Raw genomic sequence first — 25,723 nt, 5'->3', positions numbered from 1 at the left:
CTGGCTGCCCGGATCTCCAATACCACCTGTTACCTGCGCTCCGGACTGCACCTTTGACCAGGAATTAAAGGTAAAGGAAACTGCAGCCCTTGTGTCCTCTACTCCCTTTCCTGCACCCTCAGTCCTGCACCCCAACATCCACAATCCCCTTACAAAACTGTACCGGTAGCCCTGGGGCCCTGCTCCGCCTGTGGGGAGCAGAACCATCCCAGCTGCATCATTATCAGCCCCAGCGGACTCCCTAAGCAGCGTCGGCCATTTGTAGCTGAATACCACAGGTGGCATCACGAACAATCCCCTACAAACATGGGTCACCGCTTCCGTGACCACCCCTTTAAGAATCGCCTGACCCGGTTCCGAGTGCCCCACGGCCCTAGCGGGTGTTGCATATATGTTGGTGTGAGTGAGCCCTACACGTATGCCAGCCTATAGCACGAATTAGCCCATTATTCCACCTTAGTAAAATGAAACACAAAGCCTGAAGGTTAACTAAACTGTAAGTAATGGATACTGTAGTTTTGTATCACAAAACATATTTTAGGTATTATCTTAGGCAATGGAATATGTTTGCCAAGTCTGTTTCCTGATTTAAATATTGCTTGAAAGGAAAGCAAACACAATCCGAGATAATGAGTGATTGTAGGATTGTGTTATCTGATTGTGTCATGAGGTGTGCAGCATAAAAGACCCCTGCAAGTGACAGGCATCAGCCAGGTTGGGGAAATACCACAATCATGAAGGTTTTGGTCTTTGCACTCGTTTGCTTACATCTCTCAGAGGGACTTGTGAGGTAAGTGACATAAGTGAACTCACTTTTCCACTTTTAGAAAAGTAGACCCCAAACAATTCCTGTAATCAGGCTTGGACTGGCCCACCAGGAAACAGGTGAATTCCCTGGTGGACCCAGCTATATGAGCAGTAGTTATCAACATATACTTGATTCACTATGTGCAGATAATAGCTGCATCTCATCATTCATATAACAAACTACCAAGTGTATTATTATATATTTGTGAACGAGGGTAATGTGATATTTGCACATAGTAGAACAGTGGGATCCCAAAGTCAATGTTACTAGTGGGCACTTCGCACCCAATGGGACACTGCCTGTAATGAAAAATAGCAAAGACAGATGCCAAAAGTCACAGAAAAAAAACAAAAATGAAGAATTTATTAAAATGTCATTTTTATTTCTATCCAGAAATTCTTAAAATGATCAAACACCACCACCACCACCACCACCACCACAGTATAGCGTATACTGTTGAAAAGATAGCCAGGGAGGTGCCTGTCCCTGCAATATACTCCACTTTACCCTGCCTGACAGCGGAGGCTGGCACCCTAAATCCTGCGCAATGGCGCCCCCACTCGTCGACGGCGCACCCTGCTAACCTTAATGATCCTAGTGGGGTTAGGGGATTGGAAAAAGAAAATTGATGGAAAAAGGGTGTCAGAAGGAAATGATTTGGCATTAATAAAAATCTTAACAACAAGGGCTATCACCAAGATGATTTCTTTATTGGTGAATCTTGTTATACTACTTGACCCTATATTGTCCAACCTGCCTAAACAGTGGGGGTTGACACCCTAGATGTAACGATATGGCGCCCTTATTCACCGGCGGTTGTCCCTTCTATCCCTCAATTAATGATTAACATCAAATCACCTAGATATTGATATTGTTATAAAGATCCCAAGATAAAGAGATATGACAGACAAGGGAGAAGCGTTCCAGATAATAATAATAATGGATATTAAGGTGCTTAGTGCCTTGTAAACATCAAAGAGAATGATTGTTATATTTAACCAGTTGCCCTAAAAGAAGGTTACTGAAGGAGAGGCCTCACCCCAGATTAAAGGTACCTTCACACTAAACAACTTTCCAACGAGAACGACAACGATCCGTGACGTTGCAGCGTCCTGGATAGCGATCTCGTTGTGTTTGACACGCAGCAGCGATCTGGATCCCGCTGTGATATCGCTGGTCGGAGCTTAAAGTCCAGAACTTTATTTGGTCATCAGATCGGCGTGTATCGTCGTGCTTGACAGCAAAAGCAACGATGTCAGCAATGTTTGACATGGAGCTAACGACCTGTGAGAACGATAAGTGAGTCGTCGTTACGTCACTGGATCGCTCCTGTATCGTTGTGGAGCTGATGTGTTTGACATCTCTACAGCGACCTAAACAGCGAGGCTGCAGCAATCGGATCGTTGTCTATATCGCTGCAGCGTCGCTGAGTGTGACGGTACCTTAAAACCTTAGCACTCCAGTACTTAGTCAGTAATATAAGATTCAATGTCTCTGTTACCCATACATCTAAAGACATTTAAAGTGCTTGATACTTCCTCATATTTAATAAACGGCTCATAAATCTGACACCAAAAATATATGGCAGGGTAAATGAAAAAAATCAACACATGTACCTAAGCCAAGTGAACATAGTATAATATATGCTCATAATATTGGCAATAAGCCTTTTCCACCATATAAATAAGCAATATATGGTATATCACATTAATAAGGCAGTATGCCTTTACACTCTTCCACTCAACGCGTTTCCCCCTTAATTAGGTTCATCAGAACTGAGTGTAAATAATCAAAACTTAGCTGGCAAGAGATATTGAAATGAATGGCAAACAGTCCATATGGTGCTGGATCCAACAGGTCAATCCCCAACAGTGAAGTGGGGCACTTCATGGGGCTCAGGGCGACTGTTCCCTCTGCCCCGGTAGCTATGCTACTGTATAGACTATAATAGGTACAGGTACTATCTGTTAAAAACATGGAACACACAAGTATGTGGAACACGCAAGTCTGAATGAGACCTTTCTGTTAATAACGCACAAGTTCTCTGAAGTGCAGTCTGATTTCTAGTATCAAATTAATTAAAGAGAATTTGTCACCAGGTTTTTTATGGAATCAGACAGTATCATGATGTAGAGGCAGAGAGGCTGTGCAATGGCTCAGATATCCCAGTGCTAGGGGCTTCTTCCTTGTCCCTAAAGGTAAGGGCACCCTAGCTATCCCTGTTCTACAGGTTACTTCTAATAGGGAAGACATCGGGGCCACATACCTTGCTGAGCTCCTAAGATCATCAGCCATAAACTGTCCCCTCCCCCACCCAGGGAAATGGGGAGAATACTTACAGGGATAAAGGAAAATGTCAATCACACAAATATGCACTCACAAACAACAGAGCAGAACACCAGGCAGTGAAGGTGGGGAAAGGAAACAAGAGATCTCTTCCACACTCCTGGACATTGTAGAATTAACCTAACACTGTCAATCCTGGTATGGGTGGGGTTTCACAGATTAGTTGAATTGCTGTCATGAGACATCTAATCCTGCAGTGATAATTTCCTGGTGATAAAAGACTGATTGTAATGAAACTATATCAAGCTGTTGAGCAAGTGACACATCCCAGGAATGAGAGTCTTTGCCTCTACATTATGCTGCTCTCAGATTTAATAGCAAAAATCTGTTGACAGATTCCCTTTAAAGAATATGGAGATCTTCAGGGGCAATTTTTTTTTACTTAAATGCATGTGTTTTACGGTAAAAGTAATGTTTGTGATTAGATTTAATTAAAAATTATGTGGCATTTGGATATGTGAAAAATTATAGATATGTGAGGGTCCAGCCATTGGGACCAACTGGCAGAATGGGTAACATTTATCCCTGTTAGAATGGAGCGACAGTGCACATGCCCAGCCACTGCTCCAATCATTCACTTTGTGGCTTCCAGAAAAAGCTGAGTGCAGCGCTCGGCAGTCCCATAGGGAGTAATGAATAGGTGGTCAGGTGAGCTACGTAGAATAACTAAGATAAAACGTGTCTTCTTCTGCTGATCAGTGCAGGTCTCGGAGGTTAAATAAAGTCTGATCTATAAGCTATCACCTATCTTGTGGAGATATGACCACTTATTTTCACTGGTCAACCCCTTTAGGCATAAAAAAAATATATCTCCTAAGGTGTACACTTATTATAACTAATATCAAGATTATTATTGCAGCGCTGATATATCACATTTATGCTATTTATGTTCATTTTTAGAGTTCCTCTGAGTAAAGGAAAGTCCATCCGGCAGAAAATGAGGGAAGCTGGAGTTCTGGATGATTATCTGAAGACTCACAAGATTGATTTGTCAGATAAATACAGAGGATATGCCGTTGCTACTGAGTCCATGTATTTTGATGTATGTTAGACTTCCTAATACCGGGTTCATATTTGCGTATCTGTGCGCAGCGTTTGATCCGCATAGATCTGCATGCGTCATGCGTACATATCTTTAATGTGGTGTACGCATGGACATGTGGTTTGCACGCTTTTGCGTACGCATGCTTTTTTTGCCATGTGCGGCTGGGCGCAGCGAACGCAACATGTTGCATTTTTGGAGGCATCAAAAATCTGTGAAATATGCGCAGGCATGCGTATGCGTGCGTTTAAAAAAATGCATTACTGTCTATAGGAACGCATGCGTACGCATGCGCTCGATGCGCTTGCGTACTTCGGACTGCGCATGTCCAGGAACTGATTGAGGCACGCCCATTGAGACAAGCCCTCCTGGAAATATCGAACGCATGCACATAAAAAACGCAAACGCAGGCAAAAACGCATGCAAATGCATGCACACGCAGCATATTTTTTGCCGTCATGTGTAAGCTGATGCGGATAAAAACGCTGCGTAAACATGCGTTTTGGCATGCGTTTGCGTATGCAAATGATACGCTGCGCACATAATATACGCAAATGTGAATTTAGCCTAAGATGGCATTTATTAAATGTTTAATTAATTTTTTTAATGGATCATAGTCAAGTTTACTGAAATCTTAAAGAGGTTGTCCACTACTTCATCAGTGATGACCTGTGCTTAGGATAGGTCATCAATGATTGGTCAAGTTCCGACACTCGGCATTCTCGACGATCAGTTGTTCTCCTCGGCGGCCACCAGCCAGATCTGCTCAATTGCGGAACTGCTCCATCTTCCTACAGTGGGTACTGCACACCTGCCTCCTATTCAAATTAATAGCAGGCGGATGTGCAGTATCCAGCCGCGACCACTATCAGAAGACGGAGCAGCTACGCACCGACCCCATGAACAGCTGATCGGCGGGGTGCTGGGTGTCAGACCCCAGCCGATCAGACATTGATGACCTTTCCTGAGGATAGGTCATCAATGATAAAGTAGTGGACAACCTCTTTAAATGTTGAATTTCCCCGGAGAAGCGCTATATTTCTTTGTTTATTTTAATTGATGCCTACATTTTTATCACTGTTATGCAGCAAATATAATAGTTCAATAATGGAACCATAACTTCTTTGTTTGGTTTTTAGACTTATTACTATGGACCAATTAGTATTGGAACACCTCCTCAGAACTTCCTGGTTTTGTTCGACACAGGTTCCTCCAACCTCTGGGTTCCATCTACTTACTGTCAAAGCACAGCCTGCAGTGAGTATAAAAGGGGCCAATACTGTACATTGATTTCCGTCCCTTTTCTTAAAGAGGTTATCCAGGCTTGAGGCTAAAGTCTCCAGTCACTCACTGCGTGCGGTCAGGTCATTTGTATACATGCAGTCACATCCTGACTAGACTTGCATGGCCTTTCTCAGTGCAAGTAAAGTGAGTGAATTCAGACATGTTTAGTTTGAATGTGGGCAGAAGTATGTAAATCGATGACATGACCACCGGCTCCTTGCGTTGGCACTGGAGGATTTTGACAGTGTGCACTTTGTGCTGTTAGTATTCTCAATCTGCAGTCACATGATGTCACTACAGATTTGAACCCCAAGCCTGGACAACCCCTTTATATATTACACATAACATATAATCAGATGCAAAATTCATGTACTGCTTATTCATTCACAGGACATAACTTTACAGTGCTATTTTTTTCTGACTACAGAAAATGGACTATGCCATCCACAACAGATGTCAGTTATTACATACAGTTGACACCCTCCAGCAATGGACAGGTTAACAACTATGGGATAATATAGGGAGCCTTATCTTGACTGTTACATCACTCAGATGCCAAGATCAATAGCAACAATTTAAATTATTATTGCATTTTCTATTCTTTATTTTAAAAGCTGATGTAATAATAGTAATATTACGAAAAAAAAATATAAGCAAAGGATACACCAACACTGAGAATAACTCATGCTCATTGCACAAACCTCTCATTCAACTAAACTGACTTCCGCTGAAGTCACCTTCAGGATAATTCCCAAGCTCCCCTGCTCTGCTTATGTCACTTTCCCATGATGCATAGCATCAAGAGAAAGTGAGTTACTTGCTCTAAGAGCTGCTTATCTGTCCCCAGTCCTGAATATCAGCACCCAGTCCTGCTTTAAAAATAATGGAGATAGCTAAGTGTAAGGGTGCCTTCACACTTCGCTTTGCTCCACCTTCAATGGTCCCATCAGGGCTTACGTTTGAGTCCCCCCGTAAAAAAGTCATTCGGGTGTATGTGCAGATGGGGCCACTGACTATAATTTTGGGGAGTATACTCCTACTCTCCTACTGGAGGAGGACACTCAGACAAAGTAGACTGCATCCGAGTGTCTGCCTCCAGTGGGCGTATATGCCGGAAAATAATGCAGGACAGAACACACATTGACTCCCGAATCCTGCTCTGCGTTGGGTTTGGATCTAAACCTTGATGGGACCCCTGAGCATGGTGAAAAAATCATTGTGAAAGGGGTCTAAATCTGCAGGCAGCTGATAAGTAAAGAAATAGGGTCACTGAAGAGGTGATGACCTTTGCACAGGTCTGCTCCACACAATGTCCTCCTCCACTGAAGTCTTACAGAGCGCCAGACTTCAAAAAAGTGTATGTAGATTGTGTAAATGCAGAGGAGGAGAATATGCTCTATGGCTGCAGTATGTGTTATGTAGGAGCAGGACATCAATGGACTAGGAGCTGGAAAGGGGAGGTAGCTGCAGTTTTCTGCTTCTATAAATAAGTATACATTGTTCATTTATGTATATTTCCACTACTAGAACAGCCCCATCTCAATTTCTATGTTTGCCCCTTTTAAAGTAACAACCCTTGTACTGACCTCTTGTGCTGGCACCTTTCCAGCAGTGTCTGCAATGTCTCTCATGGCGATCATGTACTGTGTGATGTCATGTGATCTCTGTGGTCAATCAGAAGCCACTTCACTCTCCTCACCTTCGAACAATTCGCTTACATCTGGAGGATGCATACTGGCTAATGCATTGACTGGTGAGCGCTAATCAGAGGAATAAGCAGCGCAGCCCTTAGTTACTTGCACCAGGAGGCATCGCCAGACGCTCTCAACATATACAGTATAAGGGGACATTCAGTATTTTACCTCAGTATTTCTAAGTATTTGAAAAAAATTCACAAAATGTGGATGACCATTGGACCTTAAAGTACAAAAAAGGCAGCACTTCAGAGAATGAAAATTACTGATTCCAAGCCAAATCATGCAACATTTTGGCTCCTGCAATGAGCCATTTTTAAATGAACTAAGGGGCTTCAGTAAGGGTGGTATTTTTGTGTAGTTGCCGCAATATATGTCCCTCTCCCTGTCTTTAAAAGTTGGGAGGTGTGAAGAATTTTGGAGATATAAGTTCATGTCAATCATTTGTATCCCATCTAAGATGGGATTATAAAACCCCCTTCAGCGTTCAGTTGTATGAGAAAGCTGGCACCTAGCTTGCCGAGCCTCAAAGACTGTGATTGACAGATCTCACACCTTGACCAGCTCCAAGCAGAACAAAGGCTTGCTTGCAATATATAGTATTCCTGAGCCTCCAGACACCTTCTAGAACATAATTCCATAGGGAGTTACGGAGATACTATGTGTTCTAGCCGTACATCGTGTATATTTCCAAGATCCCCAAAACATGCCTGGGTGTCGATACGTTCTAGTAACCAGGGGTATGGCGATACATAGAACAGCTAGTAGAAACCAGATAGCTAAGCTTTGTTTGGTTTTAACACGTAGCAGCCTCCCTAGGACCGTTTATTACGGAATTATGACTCATTTTAGGTTTTGGAGTTTTTAGCTGCAGAGGCAAGGGGAAGGGATTTAGGTTCAGCCCAGAGGGGAGTAACCCAAAGGGGATAAAGGCTAGTTCAAGGCCATGTGGTCTCTCTGTTATGCATGCAGTCCACTTTCGACAGTAGGGACTGCTTCGAGTAACATGCTGGGAAGGACCTAGGAGCCAGCTGGCAGCCCATGCCCCCTGCGGCCCAGCCTACACAGGGTCAAACATCAACCCAGTAATTGACATGATCCCTCTGCTTATATATTTTGTCCTACCATTATTGTATTTGCATATACAGGTGCTTCTTACAAAATTAGAATATCATCAAAAAGTAAATTGATTTCAGTTCTTCAATACAAAAAGTGAAACTCATGTATTATATTGAGTCATTACAAATAGAGTGATCTATTTCAAGTGTTTATTTCTGTTAATGTTGATGATTATGGCTTAGGTGCAAAGAAAACCCAAAAGTCATTATCTCACTAAATTAGAATACTTTGTAACACCAGCTTGAAAAATTATTTAAAAATCTGAAATGTTGGCCTACTGAAATTTATGTTCAGTAAATGCACTCAATACTTGGTTGGGGCACCTTTTGCATCAATTACTGCATCAATGCGGCATGGCATAAAGGCGATCAGCCTGTGGCACTGCTAATGTGTTATGGAAGCCCAAGTTTCTTTGATAGCAGCCTTCAGCTCATCTGCATTGTTGGGACTAGTGCCTCTCATCTTCCTCTTGACAATACCCCATAGATTCTCTATGGGGTTAAGGTCAGGCGAGTTTGCTGGTCAATCAAGCACAGTGATACTGCTGTTTTGAAACCAGGTATTCAGGTATTGGTACTTTTGTCAATGTGGACAGGTGCCAAGTCCTGCTGGGACTCTGGGACCTTGATTTCCAAATGAAATGCAAAATTTACTTTCATCTGAAAACAACACCTTGGATCACTGAGCAGCAGTCCAGTTATTTTTCTCCTTGGCCCAGGTAAGACGCTTCTGGCATTGTCTATTGGTCATGAGTGGCTGAACACAAGGAATGAGACACTTGTAGCCCATGTCCTGGATAGGTCTGTGTGTGGTGGCTCTTGAAGCAATGACTCCAGCAGCAGTCCAGTCCTTGCGAATCTCCTCCCAATTTTTTAATGTCCTTTTCTTAACAATCCTTTCAAGACTGCGGTTATCCCGATTGCTTGTGCACCTTTTTCTACCCCACTTTTTCCTTCCACTCAACTCTCCATTAATATATTTGGATACAGCACTCTGTGAACAGCCAGCTTCTTTAGCAATGACCTTTTGTGGCTTACCCACCTTGTGGAGTCAGTGACTATGTGGGCCACATCCGCTCACTCCCTGTGCCTCCTTGGGCCCCTGTGGACAGGGGGTGTCTGTGTAAAACTGTACCAAGCTGACCCCAGTGAAGGCAGAATGTCACGTTGGTGAAAGTGGGTAGACCGCATTACCTCATCCATCTGAGATAACAGTGATGTCATGTCAGGCAGGGTGGCGACGTGTGGGTTCATCACATGTGTTGGCAGCAGAAGGATTCTGTGCGATCTCTCTAGTGCCATCCTTCACAGGATATATGCCCTGCAAATTCACCAATGCTCTGTGATCCTGCCATTATTTATTGGTGTTGTACAGGAGGGGGCAATTAGAACTTTGGCTTTATGGCCCTTTGTTTTTTTGCATGCCCATGGCACAAATCCAAAAATATGCGCAAATAAACACACGCATATTCCTAATGTGTTATTATATTTTCACTATATATATACTTGGCATTCTCTTGATGAGCTTCAAGAGGTAGTCACCAGAAATGGTTTTCACTTCACAGGTGTGCTCTGTCAGGTTTAATAAGTGGGATTTCGTGCCTTATAAATGGGGTTGGGACCATCAGTTGTGTTGAGCAGAAGTCTGGTGGATACACAGCTAATAGTCCTACTGAATAGACTGTTAGAATTTGTATTATGACAAGAAAAAAGCAGCTAAGTAAAGAAAAACGAGTGGAAATCATTACTTTAAGAAATGAAGGTCAGTCAGTCTGAAAAATTGGGAAAACTTGAAAAAGTCCCCAAGTGCAGTTGCAAAAACCATCAAGCACCACAAAGAAACTGGCTCACATGAGGACCGCCCCAGGAAAGGAAGACCAAGAGTCACCTCTGCTTCTGAGGATGTTTATCGGAGTTACCAGCCTCAGAAATCACAGGTTAACAGCAGCTCAGATTAGAGACCAGGTCAATGCCACACAGAGTTCTAGCAGCAGACACATCTCTACAACAACTGTTAAGAGGAGACTTTGTGCAGCAGGCCTTCATGGTAAAATAGCTGCTAGGAAACCACTGCTAAGGACAGGCAACAAGCAGAAGAGACTTGTTTGGGCTAAAGAACACAAGGTATGGACATTAGACCAGTGGAAATCTGTGCTTTGGTCTGATGAGTCCAAATTTAAGATCTTTGGTGCCAACCACCATGTCTTTGTGTGACGCAGAAAAGGTGAACGGATGGACTCTACATGCCTGGTTCCCACCGTGAAGCATGGAGGAGGAGGTGTGATGGTGTAGGGGTGCTTTGCTGGCGACACTGTTGGGGATTTATTCAAAATTGAAGGCATACTGAACCAGCATGGCTACCCCAGCATCTTGCAGCGGCATGCTATTCCATCCGGTTTGCGTTTATTTGGACCATCATTTATTTTTCAACAGGACAATGACCCCAAACACACCTCCAGGCTGTGTAAGGGCTATTTGACCAAGAAGGAGAGTGATGGGGTGCTACGCCAGATGACCTGGCCTCCACAGTCACCAGACCTGAACCCAATCGAGATGGTTTGGGGTGAGCTGGACCGCAGAGTGAAGGCAAAAGGGCCAACAAGTGCTAAGCATCTCTGGGAACTCCTTCAAGATTGTTGGAAGACCATTTCCGGTGTCTACCTCTTGAAGCTCATCAAGAGAACGCCAAGAGTGTGCAATGCAGTTATCAAAGCAAAAGGTGGCTACTTTGAAGAACCTAGAATATAAGACATATTTTCAGTTGTTTCACACTTTTTTGTTAAGTATATAATTCCACATGTGTTAATTCATAGTTTTGATGCCTTCAGTGTGAATTTACAATTTTCATAGTCATGAAAATACAGAAAAATCTTTAAATGAGAAGGTGTGTCCAAATTTTTGGTCTGTACTGTATATATATATATTGTATATATACACTTGGATCGTGTTAACTAGAAGGTTTTATATAACATCCATCTATATACACTTTCAGTATAAATGTGGACTTTTATAGATGATCACTCTCATGCAAACTGACTTGCCAGATCACCAAAGAGTAAGCTGATATGTGTTTTACTTGTTACTATGTAGCCTCAAGCGCTGCCTAGTGAGCAGCTCGGAATCTGGGTGCGTGTCTCATTTATCAGGCTGAGCTGCCAATTCCAAAATGGCTGCTCCCATGAACTGTGATTCTCTTATAACATAATTCTTCTATTCACAGTCATTATTTTTCCAAAGGTGTTTTATTCCATGTTTATTTATTTTTTTGTGGCACAGCACTCTGCCAACTTTTAGAGTGCCATGATAGTATAGGCCCTTGATAATATGTCCCATTCTTCATATCTGCTAAGGGTTTTACTTGACTCCCATTCTATTCTCTCCACTAATTTGTGCATTTCCCTGAGGAGTCCCCTGCTACAGTTGGACGAAAAGTGTTGTGAGTGTAAACGTAATGACATTTAGTGGGACAGGACCACACTTGGGTACTGTCCTTGTCAGGATCGGAGACCTCATATGGGGCACTACAAGGAATGTAGGAAAACCTGTATGGCCACTGTCCCTTCCCGAATTTATGGATGATCTCCTCTGACAGCATTATGGGTGAGACCGAAACATTTCATTAATTGCACTGGTTCATTTGGGCACTTAACATGTGTATTGTGCATCATCATTTTATATGTATTATTATGTAGGTTAAGCCTCCATTTTTTATCTTTTACATTATTAAAAGTTAAGTTTTATTGATTTCGTACATATCTATTCTATGGTTCCTATTCGTCGCCATGTCATGCTTAACCAAAACATCATAAATGTAATGTATGCCTTTTAGTTGATTGTTAAAAAAAAATCACCATAAACAATGGGATGCAGCTACGCCGTAGGATAGATGGATGTTAGATGGTGATAGATATTTATTTACCTCTTACACTAGTTGGAAAGACATTTTAAAAATAATTGTTGTTCAATTTACATATATAATAAATATAAATGTTTTGTTTTTTTATTACTTCTTTAGCAAACCATCATGTATTTAACCCAAGTCAGTCCTCCACTTATACTTCCAATGGACAGCGATTCACTATGGGATATGGAGGTGGAAACGTTGCCAGCAGTGTCACTGGATTGTTTGGATATGATACTGTCTATGTAAGACATTCTATTGCATCATTTAACTCTTTCTGTCTAATTCAGTATTTACTAAAGTTGTCTTCACAAGGTGTAGACTTGCCACTCACTAATGTACAAAAAAAAGTTTGCAGAAGTAAATATGCAATAACAGTTTAGATGTGATTGCATTATGAAGATGTCTGCTAAAAAAAAATAGTATTAGTCAATACATCTCAAATGCCCAGAATATTAAGGCCATGTGTGTGATCTTGCAGCATTTAGAGATTTACTATATCCCTTGTTTTCATTCTTCTAGATTCAAGGCCTTACCATCCCAAATCAGGAATTTGGTCTGACCGTTACAGAGCCCTCTGGTAACTTTTATTATTCCCCATTTGATGGTATCTTGGGATTAGCTTATCCTGGTCTTTCAGTTGGTGGTGCTACCACTGTGATGCAAGGAATATTACAGGACAACCTCTTGAATCAGCCCATTTTCGGCATCTACCTTGGCAGGTAAAATGTTTATTTTTTTATGGAATATTTAGATACATGAGAATGTGCTGATGGCCAAAAATTACAGAAATATTTAGACAGTGACATGCATTTTGGCATTTTATCTGTTTACCAAAAGATATTCAAGACACAGTTATATAATCAATATGGGCTTAAAGTGCAGACTATCAGTTTTAGGCCATGTTCACACATTCAGTATTTGGTAAGTATTTCACATCAGTAGTTGTAATCTAAAACCAGCAGTGTGTGAAAAATGTAGTTGTGCACATGTTTTATTATAGTTTTCCTTTGATTGTTCCAGCCTTTATTATGGCTTACAGATACTAATGTAAAATACCGACCAAATACTGAACATGTGAACGTGGCTTTAATTTGAGGGTATTCACATACTAATTGAAGTAAAGGTTTAGGAATCACAGCTCTTTAATATGTAGCTGCCTCTTTTTCATGGGACCAAAGGTAATTGGACAATTATCTCAAAAGCTCTTTAATGGGGGCATGGGCGTAAATCCATCATCAATTAAGCAGGTAAAAGGTCTGGAGATGATTCCAAGTGTGACATTTGCATTTGGAAGCTGTTGCTGTGAGCCCACAATCTGCAGTCAAAGGAGCTCTCATTATAAGAGGAACAGACCTCATTAGACTGAAAAAAGAAGAAATCCATCAGAGAGTTAGCAGAAATGTAAGGCGTGGCTAAATCACCAGTTTGGTACATTCTGCAAAAAAAGTAGTCCACTGGTGAGTTTGGAAACTCGAAAAGGTCTAGACGTCCACACAAGACAACAGTGATGAATGATTACAGAATCCTTTCCATAGTGAAGAAAAACTGATTCACAACATCCAATTAAGTGGAGAACAATTCCAGGAAGTAGGTGTTTCAGTATCTAACTCTACCATAAAGAGAAGACTTCATGAAAGCAAATACAGAAGGTGTAAATCATTAATCATCCTTTAAAATAGAAAGGCCAGATTAGACTTTGACAAAAAAACATCTAAAGAAGCCAGCTGTTGTGAAATTGGATTCTGGGCTCCCCCGGTGGCCACTTGTGGAATTGTACTTGTGTGCATCATCCCCTCTGTTCACCTGCTCCTATCAGGATGTGGGAGTCGCTATATAACCTTGCTCCTCTGTCAGTTTCATGCCGGTCAACAATGTAATCAGAAGCCTTCTGTGCATGTTCCTGCTACTAGACAACTCCTAGCTAAGTTGGACTTTTGTCCTTGTGTGTTTTTGCATTTTGTTCCTGTTCACAGCTGCTGTTTCGTTACTGTGTCTGGAAAGCTCTTGTGAGCGGAAATTGCCACTCTGGTGTTATGAGTTAATGCTAGAGTCTTAAAGTAATTTCTGGATGGTGTTTTGATAGGGTTTTCTGCTGACCATGAAAGTGCCCTTTCTGTCTTCATGCTATCTAGTAAGCGGACCTCGATTTTGCTAAACCTATTTTCATACTACGTTTGTCATTTCATCTAAAATCACCGCCAATATATGTGGGGGCCTCTGTCTGCCTTTTGGGAAAATTTCTCTAGAGGTGAGCCAGGACTGTCTTTTCCTCTGCTAGGATTAGGTAGTTCTCCGGCTGGCGCTGGGCATCTAGGGATAAAAAACGTAGGCATGCTACCCGGCCACTTCTAGTTGTGCGGCAGGTTTAGTTCATGGTCAGTATAGTTTCCATCTTCCAAGAGCTAGTTCTCATATATGCTGGGCTATGTTCTCTCGCCATTGAGAATCATGACAGTTTGACCGGCCCAAAAAAGGGTTAAATTACTGGCTGAGAAAGGAGAGAAAAAAGAAGTCTGCTACAATTTTTTTTTTTTTTTTTCTCTAGTTCTGAGTGTGCTCTTAATTGAATCACTTGCTAGTTTGCCTATGCTGCAGCCTTCCTCTCTTTCTCTCCTTCTAATCCTTGAATGGCTCTGTGTTCACCTGTTTCAAATGGATCTTCAGAGTGTAGCTACAGGTTTGAATAATCTCGCCACAAAGGTACAAAATTTGCAAGATTTTGTTGTTCATGCACCTATGTCTGAGCCTAGAATTCCTTTGCCTGAATTCTTCTCGGGGAATAGATCTCACTTTCAAAATTTTAAAAATAATTGCAAATTGTTTTTGTCCCTGAAGTCTCGCTCTGCCGGAGACCCTGCACAGCAGGTCAGGATTGTAATTTCCTTGCTCCGGGGCGACCCTCAGGACTGGGCTTTTGCATTGGCACCAGGGGATCCTGCGTTGCTCAATGTGGATGCGTTTTTTCTGGCCTTGGGGTTGCTTTATGAGGAACCTCATTTAGAGCTTCAGGCGGAAAAGGCCTTGATGTCCTTGTCTCAGGGGCAAGATGAAGCTGAAATATACTGCCAAAAATTCCGCAAATGGTCTGTGCTTACTCAGTGGAATGAGTGCGCCCTGGCGGCGATTTTCAGAGAAGGTCTCTCTGATGCCATTAAGGATGTTATGGTGGGGTTCCCTGTGCCTGCGAGTCTGAATGAGTCCATGACGATGGCTATTCAGATCGATAGGCGTCTGCGGGAGCGCAAACCTGTGCACCATTTGGCGGTGTCTACTGAGAAAACGCCAGAAGATATGCAATGTGATAGAATTCTGTCCAGAAGCGAGCGGCAGAATTTTAGACGAAAAAATGGGTTGTGCTTCTATTGTGGTGATTCAACTCATGTTATATCAGCATGCTTTAAGCGTACTAAGAAGCCTGACAAGTCTGTTTCAATTAGCACTTTACAGTCTAAGTTTATTCTATCTGTGACCCTGATTTGTTCTTTGTCATCTATTACCGCGGACGCCTATGTCGACTCTGGCGCTGCTTTGAGTCTTATGGATTGGTCCTTTGCCAAACGCTGTGGGTATGATTTGGAGCCATTGGAGGCTCCGATACCTCTGAAAGGGATTGACTCCACCCCATTGGCTAGTAATAAACCACAATACTGGACACAAGTGACTATGCGTGTTAATCCGGATCACCAGGAGGTTATTCGCTTTCTGGTGCTGTATAATCTACATGATGTTTTGGTGCTGGGATTGCCATGGCTGCAATCTCATAACCCAGTCCTCGACTGGAGAGCTATGTCTGTGTTAAGCTGGGGATGTAAAGGAACTCATGGGGACGTACCTTTGGTTTCCATTTCATCATCTATTCCCTCTGAGATTCCTGAATTCTTGTCTGACTTTCGTGACGTTTTTGAAGAACCCAAGGTTGGTTCACTACCTCCGCACCGGGAGTGCGATTGTGCCATAGACTTGATCCCGGGTAGTAAATACCCTAAGGGTCGTTTATTTAATCTGTCTGTGCCTGAACACGCGGCTATGCGAGAATATATAAAGGAGTCCTTGGAAAAGGGACATATTCGTCCTTCGTCATCTCCCTTAGGAGCCGTTTTTTTCTTTGTGTCTAAGAAAGACGGCTCTTTGAGGCCGTGTATTGATTATCGACTTTTGAATAAAATCACGGTTAAATATCAATATCCGTTACCACTGCTTACTGATTTGTTTGCTCGTATAAAGGGGGCCAAGTGGTTCTCTAAGATTGATCTCCGTGGGGCGTATAATTTGGTGCGAATCAAGCAGGGGGATGAGTGGAAAACCGCATTTAATACGCCCGAGGGCCATTTTGAGTATTTGGTGATGCCTTTTGGTCTTTCAAATGCCCCTTCAGTCTTCCAGTCCTTTATGCATGACATTTTCCGCGATTATTTGGATAAATTTATGATTGTGTATCTGGATGATATTCTGATTTTTTCGGATGACTGGGACTCTCATGTCCAGCAGGTCAGGAGGGTTTTTCAGGTTTTGCGGTCTAATTCCTTGTGTGTGAAGGGTTCTAAGTGTGTTTTTGGGGTTCAAAAGATTTCCTTCTTGGGATACATTTTTTCCCCCTCTTCCATCGAGATGGATCCTGTCAAGGTTCAGGCTATTGGTGATTGGACGCAACCCTCTTCTCTTAAGAGTCTTCAGAAATTTTTGGGCTTTGCTAACTTTTATCGTCGATTTATTGCTGGTTTTTCTGATGTTGTAAAACCATTGACTGATTTGACTAAGAAGGGTGCTGATGTTGCTGATTGGTCCCCTGATGCTGTGGAGGCCTTTCGGGAGCTCAAGCGCCGCTTTTCTTCCGCCCCAGTGTTGCGTCAGCCTGATGTTGCTCTTCCTTTTCAGGTTGAGGTCGACGCTTCTGAAATCGGAGCTGGGGCGGTGTTGTCGCAGAGAAGTTCCGACTGCTCCGTGATGAGACCTTGTGCCTTTTTTTCCCGTAAATTTTCGCCCGCCGAGCGGAATTATGATATTGGGAATCGGGAGCTTTTGGCCATGAAGTGGGCTTTTGAGGAGTGGCGTCACTGGCTTGAGGGGGCCAGACATCAGGTGGTGGTATTGACTGACCACAAAAATTTAATTTACCTTGAGTCTGCCAGGCGCCTGAATCCTAGACAGGCGCGCTGGTCGTTGTTTTTCTCTCGGTTTAATTTTGTGGTGTCTTACCTACCGGGTTCTAAGAATGTTAAGGCGGATGCCCTTTCTAGGAGTTTTGAGCCTGACTCCCCTGGTAATTCTGAGCCCACAGGTATCCTTAAAGATGGAGTGATATTGTCTGCCGTTTCTCCAGACCTGCGGCGGGCCTTGCAGGAGTTTCAGGCGGATAGACCTGATCGTTGCCCACCTGGTAGACTGTTTGTTCCTGATGATTGGACCAGTAGAGTCATCTCTGAGGTTCATTCTTCTGCGTTGGCAGGTCATCCTGGAATCTTTGGTACCAGGGATTTGGTGGCAAGGTCCTTCTGGTGGCCTTCCCTGTCACGAGATGTGCGAGGCTTTGTGCAGTCTTGTGACGTTTGTGCTCGGGCCAAGCCTTGTTGTTCTCGGGCTAGTGGATTGTTGTTATCCTTACCTATCCCGAAGAGGCCTTGGACGCACATCTCGATGGATTTTATTTCGGATCTGCCTGTTTCTCAGAAGATGTCTGTCATCTGGGTGGTGTGTGACCGTTTCTCTAAGATGGTCCATCTGGTTCCCTTGCCTAAGTTGCCTTCTTCTTCCGAGTTGGTTCCTCTGTTTTTTCAAAATGTTGTTCGTTTGCATGGTATTCCGGAGAATATCGTTTCTGACAGAGGGACCCAATTCGTGTCTAGATTTTGGCGGGCATTCTGTGCTAGGATGGGCATAGATTTGTCTTTTTCGTCTGCTTTCCATCCTCAGACTAATGGCCAGACCGAGCGGACTAATCAGACCTTGGAGACATATTTGAGGTGTTTTGTGTCTGCGGATCAGGATGATTGGGTTGCTTTTTTGCCTTTGGCGGAGTTCGCCCTCAATAATCGGGCCAGCTCTGCCACCTTGGTGTCCCCGTTTTTCTGTAATTCGGGGTTTCATCCTCGATTTTCCTCCGGTCAAGTGGAATCTTCGGATTGTCCTGGAGTGGATGCTGTGGTGGAGAGGTTGCATCAGATTTGGGGGCAGGTGGTGGACAATTTGAAGTTGTCCCAGGAGAAGACTCAGCTTTTTGCCAACCGCCGTCGTCGTGTTGGTCCTCGGCTTTGTGTTGGGGACTTGGTGTGGTTGTCTTCTCGTTTTGTCCCTATGAGGGTTTCTTCTCCTAAGTTTAAGCCTCGGTTCATCGGCCCGTACAAGATATTGGAGATTCTTAACCCTGTGTCCTTCCGTTTGGACCTCCCTGCATCCTTTTCGATTCATAATGTTTTTCATCGGTCATTGTTGCGCAGGTATGAGGTACCGGCTGTGCCTTCCGTTGAGCCTCCTGCTCCGGTGTTGGTTGAGGGTGAGTTGGAGTACGTTGTGGAAAAGATCTTAGACTCTCGTGTTTCCAGACGGAAACTCCAGTATCTGGTCAAATGGAAGGGATACGGTCAGGAGGATAATTCTTGGGTCACTGCCTCTGATGTTCATGCCTCCGATCTTGTCCGTGCCTTTCATAGGGCTCATCCTGATCGCCCTGGTGGTTCTGGTGAGGGTTCGGTGCCCCCTCCTTGAGGGGGGGGTACTGTTGTGAAATTGGATTCTGGGCTCCCCCGGTGGCCACTTGTGGAATTGTACTTGTGTGCATCATCCCCTCTGTTCACCTGCTCCTATCAGGATGTGGGAGTCGCTATATAACCTTGCTCCTCTGTCAGTTTCATGCCGGTCAACAATGTAATCAGAAGCCTTCTGTGCATGTTCCTGCTACTAGACAACTCCTAGCTAAGTTGGACTTTTGTCCTTGTGTGTTTTTGCATTTTGTTCCTGTTCACAGCTGCTGTTTCGTTACTGTGTCTGGAAAGCTCTTGTGAGCGGAAATTGCCACTCTGGTGTTATGAGTTAATGCTAGAGTCTTAAAGTAATTTCTGGATGGTGTTTTGATAGGGTTTTCTGCTGACCATGAAAGTGCCCTTTCTGTCTTCATGCTATCTAGTAAGCGGACCTCGATTTTGCTAAACCTATTTTCATACTACGTTTGTCATTTCATCTAAAATCACCGCCAATATATGTGGGGGCCTCTGTCTGCCTTTTGGGAAAATTTCTCTAGAGGTGAGCCAGGACTGTCTTTTCCTCTGCTAGGATTAGGTAGTTCTCCGGCTGGCGCTGGGCATCTAGGGATAAAAAACGTAGGCATGCTACCCGGCCACTTCTAGTTGTGCAGCAGGTTTAGTTCATGGTCAGTATAGTTTCCATCTTCCAAGAGCTAGTTCTCATATATGCTGGGCTATGTTCTCTCGCCATTGAGAATCATGACAGCCAGCCCAGTTCTGGAAAAGCATTCTTTGGACAGATGAAACTAAGTTCAGCCTGTACCAGAAGAAGAAAGTATGGAAAAAGCTTGGAACAGTTCATGATCCAAAGCACACCACATCCTCTGTAAAAAATAGGGGAGGTAGTGTGATGACATGAGCATTCATGGCTTTCAGAGAATTACATATTTTGTTAACTTCAGGTGTTAAATTCATGCTGTTCTCCTAGTACTATTCATGCATCTATTATGTTTTTCATATTTTATTTCTTATTTTCAGCCAATCAGGTGAAGTTGTGTTTGGAGGAGTGGATCCTAACTATTACACTGGACAAATTAACTGGGCTCCACTTTCAGATCAGCTCTACTGGCAAATTGCTCTTCAGGAGTAAGTATCGTTTACAATTATAGTCTTCATTTATTGTGTCCTGTTTCTCCATCTTACATTCAAATGAAGGACTAAACACAAAAAAAGTATATATTTAATATATATTTGGGTGCATTGGATTCCATAGTGCTTACCAAGGTTTCACCAATAGATCAGCTTCCAGGTCTTATGGATAAACAACAAATTGACTCCTTAGTTATCTAGATTGTTAAACCTTTTGTGCAATAACCTTGATGATTCTAACAATATAAAGTTAGTTTGAGCTTATTTTAAAGTACAACTACTACCTCCATTACAAAATAAGTTCTAGCAAAAAATTGAACGTGGCTGGCATTAGTATTATCATATACACACATATCAGTATTCATTGTAATGCAAGATCATCCATCCAAGTAATAGAGGTCCGTGTGTTACATTTAGAATATGGATAGTCAAAGACAGGTACCATACATCTGTTTAATGAGGTCTATCATTCACAAAAAACAAAGTTCAAATACAGCCTTTAAATGGAAAGCTATTCATTGACAGTTACATTTAGCTACTATCGCCAGTTAATACAAGGAACTAAAACCTAGGAATGTGAGGTATACATAAGAGAGGTATCAGTTCATCAAAACAGTGGTCTTCAAACATGCCTGAAAATTTGTAAGTGTGAATTCAATTTGCAAGTGTGAACTCAAGTGCTATTTTTTTTTTTTACATAAATGCTTATCTCCATCTTAAGAGGCTTGCGAACATATTCACTTTCCTTGGCATTTTTCATGTTTTGCTACCTCACAACAGAGTTCATGTAAAGAACATGCCTGCAACTGGGAACATTTGTTTTTTTACTGTGAAGCAAACAACAAATAGGACAAAATAACTAAAAACTAAAGTGTGCCTAACTATTCACCCCCCCTAGAGTCAGTACTTTGTAGAGCCCCTTTTGCGGCAATTACAGCTGAAAGTCTCTATGAGCTTTCCACATCTTGACACTGGGATTTTTGCCCATTCTTCAAGGCAAAACTGCTCCAGCTACATCAAGTTAGATGGTTTCCTCTGGTGAACTTCAATTTTCAAGTCTGACCACAGATTCTCAATTGGATTAAAAAAAAAATAAAAAAAATTGGATAATTTTATTTCTGTAGCGCCAACATATTCCACAGCACTTTACATTTTAGAACAGACAATAAAAGACATTACAGAATAACAATAAGGCCTGAGCTTCGATTAGGTCACTTCAAAACATTTACTGTTTCCCTTTAATCAACACGAGTGTTGCTTTAGCAGTATGCTTTGGGTCATGGTCTTGTTGGAAGGTGAAACTTCATTCCAGTCTCATATCACTGACAGACTGAAACAGGTTTTGCTCAAGAATATCCTTGAATTTCGCACCATCCATCTTTCCCTCAACTCGGACCATTTTCCCTGTCCCAGATGCCAAAAACATCTCCACAGCATGATGCTGCCACCACCATGTTTCACTGTGGAGATGGTGTTCTTGGGGTGAAGAGCTGTGTTGGTTTGGCGCCAGACACAGCATTTACCTTTGTTGCCAAAAACTTCAATTTCAGTCTCAAACTCAAAATGAGCCTTACAATTTTTCTAAGTAAAGGCTTTTTTTTGCGCACTTTTCCATAAAGGCCACCTCTATGGAGTGTATGGCTTATTGTGGTTGTATGAACAGATACTCCAGTCTCTGCTTGGGAGCTCTGCAGCTCCTTCAGGGTTACCTTTGGTCTCTGTGCTACCTCTCTAATTAATGTCCTCCTTGCCTGGGCTGAAAGTTTTGGTGGGAGACCCTCTCTTGGCAGGTTTGTTGTGGTACCATGTTCTTTCCATTTGATGATAACGGATTTGATGGTGCTCTGGGGTATCGTCAGAGATTGGTATTGTTTTTTTATAACCCAACCCTGACTTGTACTTCTCAACAACTTTGTCCTTGACTTGTTTGGTGATCTCCTTGGTCTTAATGATGTTGTTTGGTTAGTGGTGCGCTTTGCTTAATGGTGTTGCAGCCGCTGTGGCCTTTCAGAAAAGGTGTGTATATACCGACAGTACAAGTGACACTTAGATTTCACACAGGTGGACTCCCTTTCACTAAGCATGTGACTTATGAAGGCAATTGTTTGCACCAGAAATTTTTATGGGCTTTATAGCAAGGGTGAATACATATGCACAAGGCAATTTTTAGTTATTTGATCCCATAAATTTAATTTGCTCCTAATTTTTCTCACTTCACTTCACCAACTTAGACTATTTAGTGCTGATGCATCACACACAAATCGGAATACAAAAATATTTAAACACAGGTTGTAATGTAACAAAATAGGTAAAAAGCAAATTATGTGATTACTTTTTCAAGCCATTGTATTAGTGGCATTCAGTTTTCTAAATGATTAACAATTGGTTTATAAGCATTTGTTGACTTGCAATTCATACTAGAACTAATTTTTTCCTAAACATTTAATTAATACATTTTACTGTATATAAATATGTGTTACAAGATAATCACCATAGAAACAATTGTTAGACATATATGTAATGATTGGTGTGTATTTTACCCTATTACTGAAGCTTTGTCTATTTTTACAGATTTTCCATCAATGGACAAGCTACTGGATGGTGCAGTGGAGGTTGTCAAGCTATCGTAGATACTGGAACCACACAGCTCAATATTCCTCAAACATACATGCAACAGCTGCTACCATACCTTGGCATCCAGCAGACACAGAATGGAGGCGTAAGATTGTTTTGATTTATATTGTATACAATTGTATACAAATGTGTACATATATGTATATATATATACAGTATATGTGTATATATATATACTGTATATATATATATATACAGAGAGAGCGCGAGAGACATTGCTTTCTGTGTATATATATATACAGTATGTGTATATATATACACACAGTATATACATACATTACAGTACCGTGCAAATGCTTTAGGTAGGTGTGTGAAAACTACTGAAAAGTAAGAATGCTTTAAAAAATAGGAATATTAATAGATTTTTTTTTTATCAATTAACAAACATCTTGGAGGAATAACCACAGACCTTCTGTGGATTTAGGCTTTTGAAAATCCTTCTGTCTCTTTATATAATCCCAGACAGACTCAATGATGTTGAGATCAAGTCTCTGTGGGGCCATATAGTAATTTCAAGGACTCATTGTTCTTCATTATGCTGAAAATAGTTCTTAATTATACTGGCTATATGTTTCCGTTAGTTGTTCTGCAGCAGAATACATTTGAAGCCAATCACATGCCTCCCAGATACTGCATGATCAATAAGTATCTGCCTGTATTTCTAAGCACACCATTATTTCTTACCAACTCCATTTGCTGATATGCAGCCCCAAACTTGCAAAGAACCTCCACCATGCTCCACTGTTGCCTGCAGAAACTCATTATTGTATCGCTCTCCAGCCCTCTGTGAACAAACTGCCTTCAGCCACATATTTCACATTGTGACTCACCAGTCCAGAGCACCTGTTGCCACTTTTTTGCAACTCCATGTTTTTTGTGCATAGTGATTCACTTGGCCTTGTTCCCATGTGGAAAATATGGCTATTTAGCTGCAGTTCTTCCATGATGACCACTTCTGGACATATTTCTCCAAACAAAAGATGAGTGTAGCTGGCTCCCACTTTCAGCTGTTAGCTCTGAGCTGAAGACACTATTGCACATCTTGAAGCAAAGCAAGCATAATGTGTCTTTCATTTCCTTGGCTGACCACTGCATCTAGAGTTCTCAACGTTGCCCATTTTTTGGTGCGCTTTCAAGAGAGCTTGAACAGAACATCTTGAAATTCAGATTGCTTTGAAAACTTTGCCTATGAGAGACCTTGATGATTCCGTTTAGCTACCTTGTGTTTTGTTGCTGTGCTCAGTCATGACGTGGTGTGCGACTAGTGACATGAAACTATCTTCCACTGCCTCACCATTGCGGTAGAATTTGGCTTTTCCTCACACAGATTTTTGTCTCCTACATGGCTTTCTGTTTCAGTTAATAACTGTATTTTACCCAGAAATGTACATCCATCTGCACAGGGGGACTAAGAGGTAAGGGGGCCTACTTCCACCTCCAAAGTGGTACGTCATTTCTGTAACAGACACATTATTGGACTACAAAGAGACCATATATTGTTCTTGCACAGTAGGCCTTTTTCTGTCTGTGTCCACCCCGTTTCAACCTACATATGAGATTGATGATCATTGTCACCTGTTTGGTAGAAGTGATTACTCATACACCTGGCTATAATTCTACAAAATTCCTAATTTTGTGCAAGTGTACTTAGAAGATTTGCTACTGTTTTGAGACAAATGGCAGTCACACCAAACATAGATTTGATTTAGATTTCTCCTTTGTTTGTTTACTTTGCATTTTGTTAATTTGGTAAAAATAAATTATAAATACTATTTTTCCACACTGGCCTAAATCTTTTGCACAGTATTGTATATGTTTTATTTGTATTGATAGTTACAAAACTATGTTTTTTTTTATACAGGAGAGCATTGCAGATATTGATTGAGCTGCAGTTTTTAGTTAATCATTGATAAATATTTTGGCGGTATATCTGATGTACCTTATATTCTAATTATACTTTTCCATTTTCAGTATTACGTTAACTGCAACAACCTTCAGAACTTGCCAACTCTCACCTTCACCATCAATGGAGTCTCTTTCCCCCTGGAACCATCCGCATACATCATTCAGGTAAAAACTTGAAACATTATATCTGTTTTAAGTATTTATGATCAGATATCGACCTATTAAATGTAGAGATCTAAGAAATCACATTCTTACAAAAATCTGCAAAGATTTTAAAGTTAAATCGGACCTGATCATCATCTAGAGAAAAACAAATAAGAAGCTGCAATATGGATAGAGTTCAAGTCCTCTTTTTCTCTGAAGAGGCAGTTTGCATATTTCTGGTAGATATTAATTTTCAGTCTGCTTTAGATAGACATTTGAAGAGAATGGGTTTTTTCCAATACAAATTCTTCATTTATATTAATTACATTATAATAAAGGTTCAAACCCTCTGCATATGTTGATACTCCTTTTTTATGTAGAGAATTACATTATAATTGTGTTACATTTCTAGGAGAACGGATACTGTTCCGCCAACTTCATTGACATCAGCCTTCCAGCACAGAATGGAGACCCTCTCTGGATTCTGGGAGATGTTTTCCTGAGGCAGTATTATTCAGTCTTTGACTTTGGAAACAGTCGTGTTGGATTTGCTCAAGTAGCATAGACTGCCTGGGATTACCACTATGCTAGAAACATGAGAACGCATGATTGATAACAATATCTATCAGCCAATTATATTGCAATATATTTTGCGGAATATTCTTATTTCATATCCATGTTTCCCATTTCTATCAATAAACTGGGTGCAAAAAATTACTTAATGTTTGTTGTGTTTTTTATATTCTTCGGTGAAGAAAAGCTAATCTCAGGAATATCACAAACCATGTTTCTTAATCATATTATTTACATTACGATTGCCAATACTGTTTCCACATGAACATTTTTTGACACAAAATTTGTTTTCCAGCTTTGTGAAATTCAAAAATTTTAATTAGCAGCTAATCAATTTGCCATGAATTGCAAGTTCTGCAAAGCCTGAAGTTGCACTGAAAAAACTCTAAGGTCTCCTATGACTGTACTTAAAGGGTTGGTCTTGCTCCAAAAATGTCCTTTCTAA

At 41.6% G+C, this 25,723-nt stretch overlaps 1 protein-coding gene across 1 annotated transcript; it reads left to right on the top strand.

Annotated features, from left to right (window-relative positions):
• Nucleotides 1-714: 714 nt before the first annotated feature.
• On the top strand, nucleotides 715-25,413 carry LOC143818113 (gastricsin-like). The gene is made up of 9 exons (XM_077299533.1): nucleotides 715-790; nucleotides 4,055-4,196; nucleotides 5,336-5,453; nucleotides 12,308-12,438; nucleotides 12,716-12,915; nucleotides 19,912-20,019; nucleotides 22,594-22,741; nucleotides 24,628-24,726; nucleotides 25,118-25,413. Exons 1-9 carry the CDS (start codon nucleotides 735-737, stop codon nucleotides 25,268-25,270), a joined length of 1,155 nt encoding a protein of 384 aa, XP_077155648.1. The 5' UTR covers nucleotides 715-734; the 3' UTR covers nucleotides 25,271-25,413.
• Nucleotides 25,414-25,723: the final 310 nt, after the last annotated feature.

The sequence above is a fragment of the Ranitomeya variabilis genome, chromosome 3 (genome assembly GCF_051348905.1).
Source record: "Ranitomeya variabilis isolate aRanVar5 chromosome 3, aRanVar5.hap1, whole genome shotgun sequence".
NCBI classification, from domain to species: Eukaryota; Metazoa; Chordata; class Amphibia; order Anura; family Dendrobatidae; genus Ranitomeya; species Ranitomeya variabilis.
Note: the sequence above shows the minus strand (reverse complement) of the source record. Positions and strands in the feature narration are given on the sequence as shown.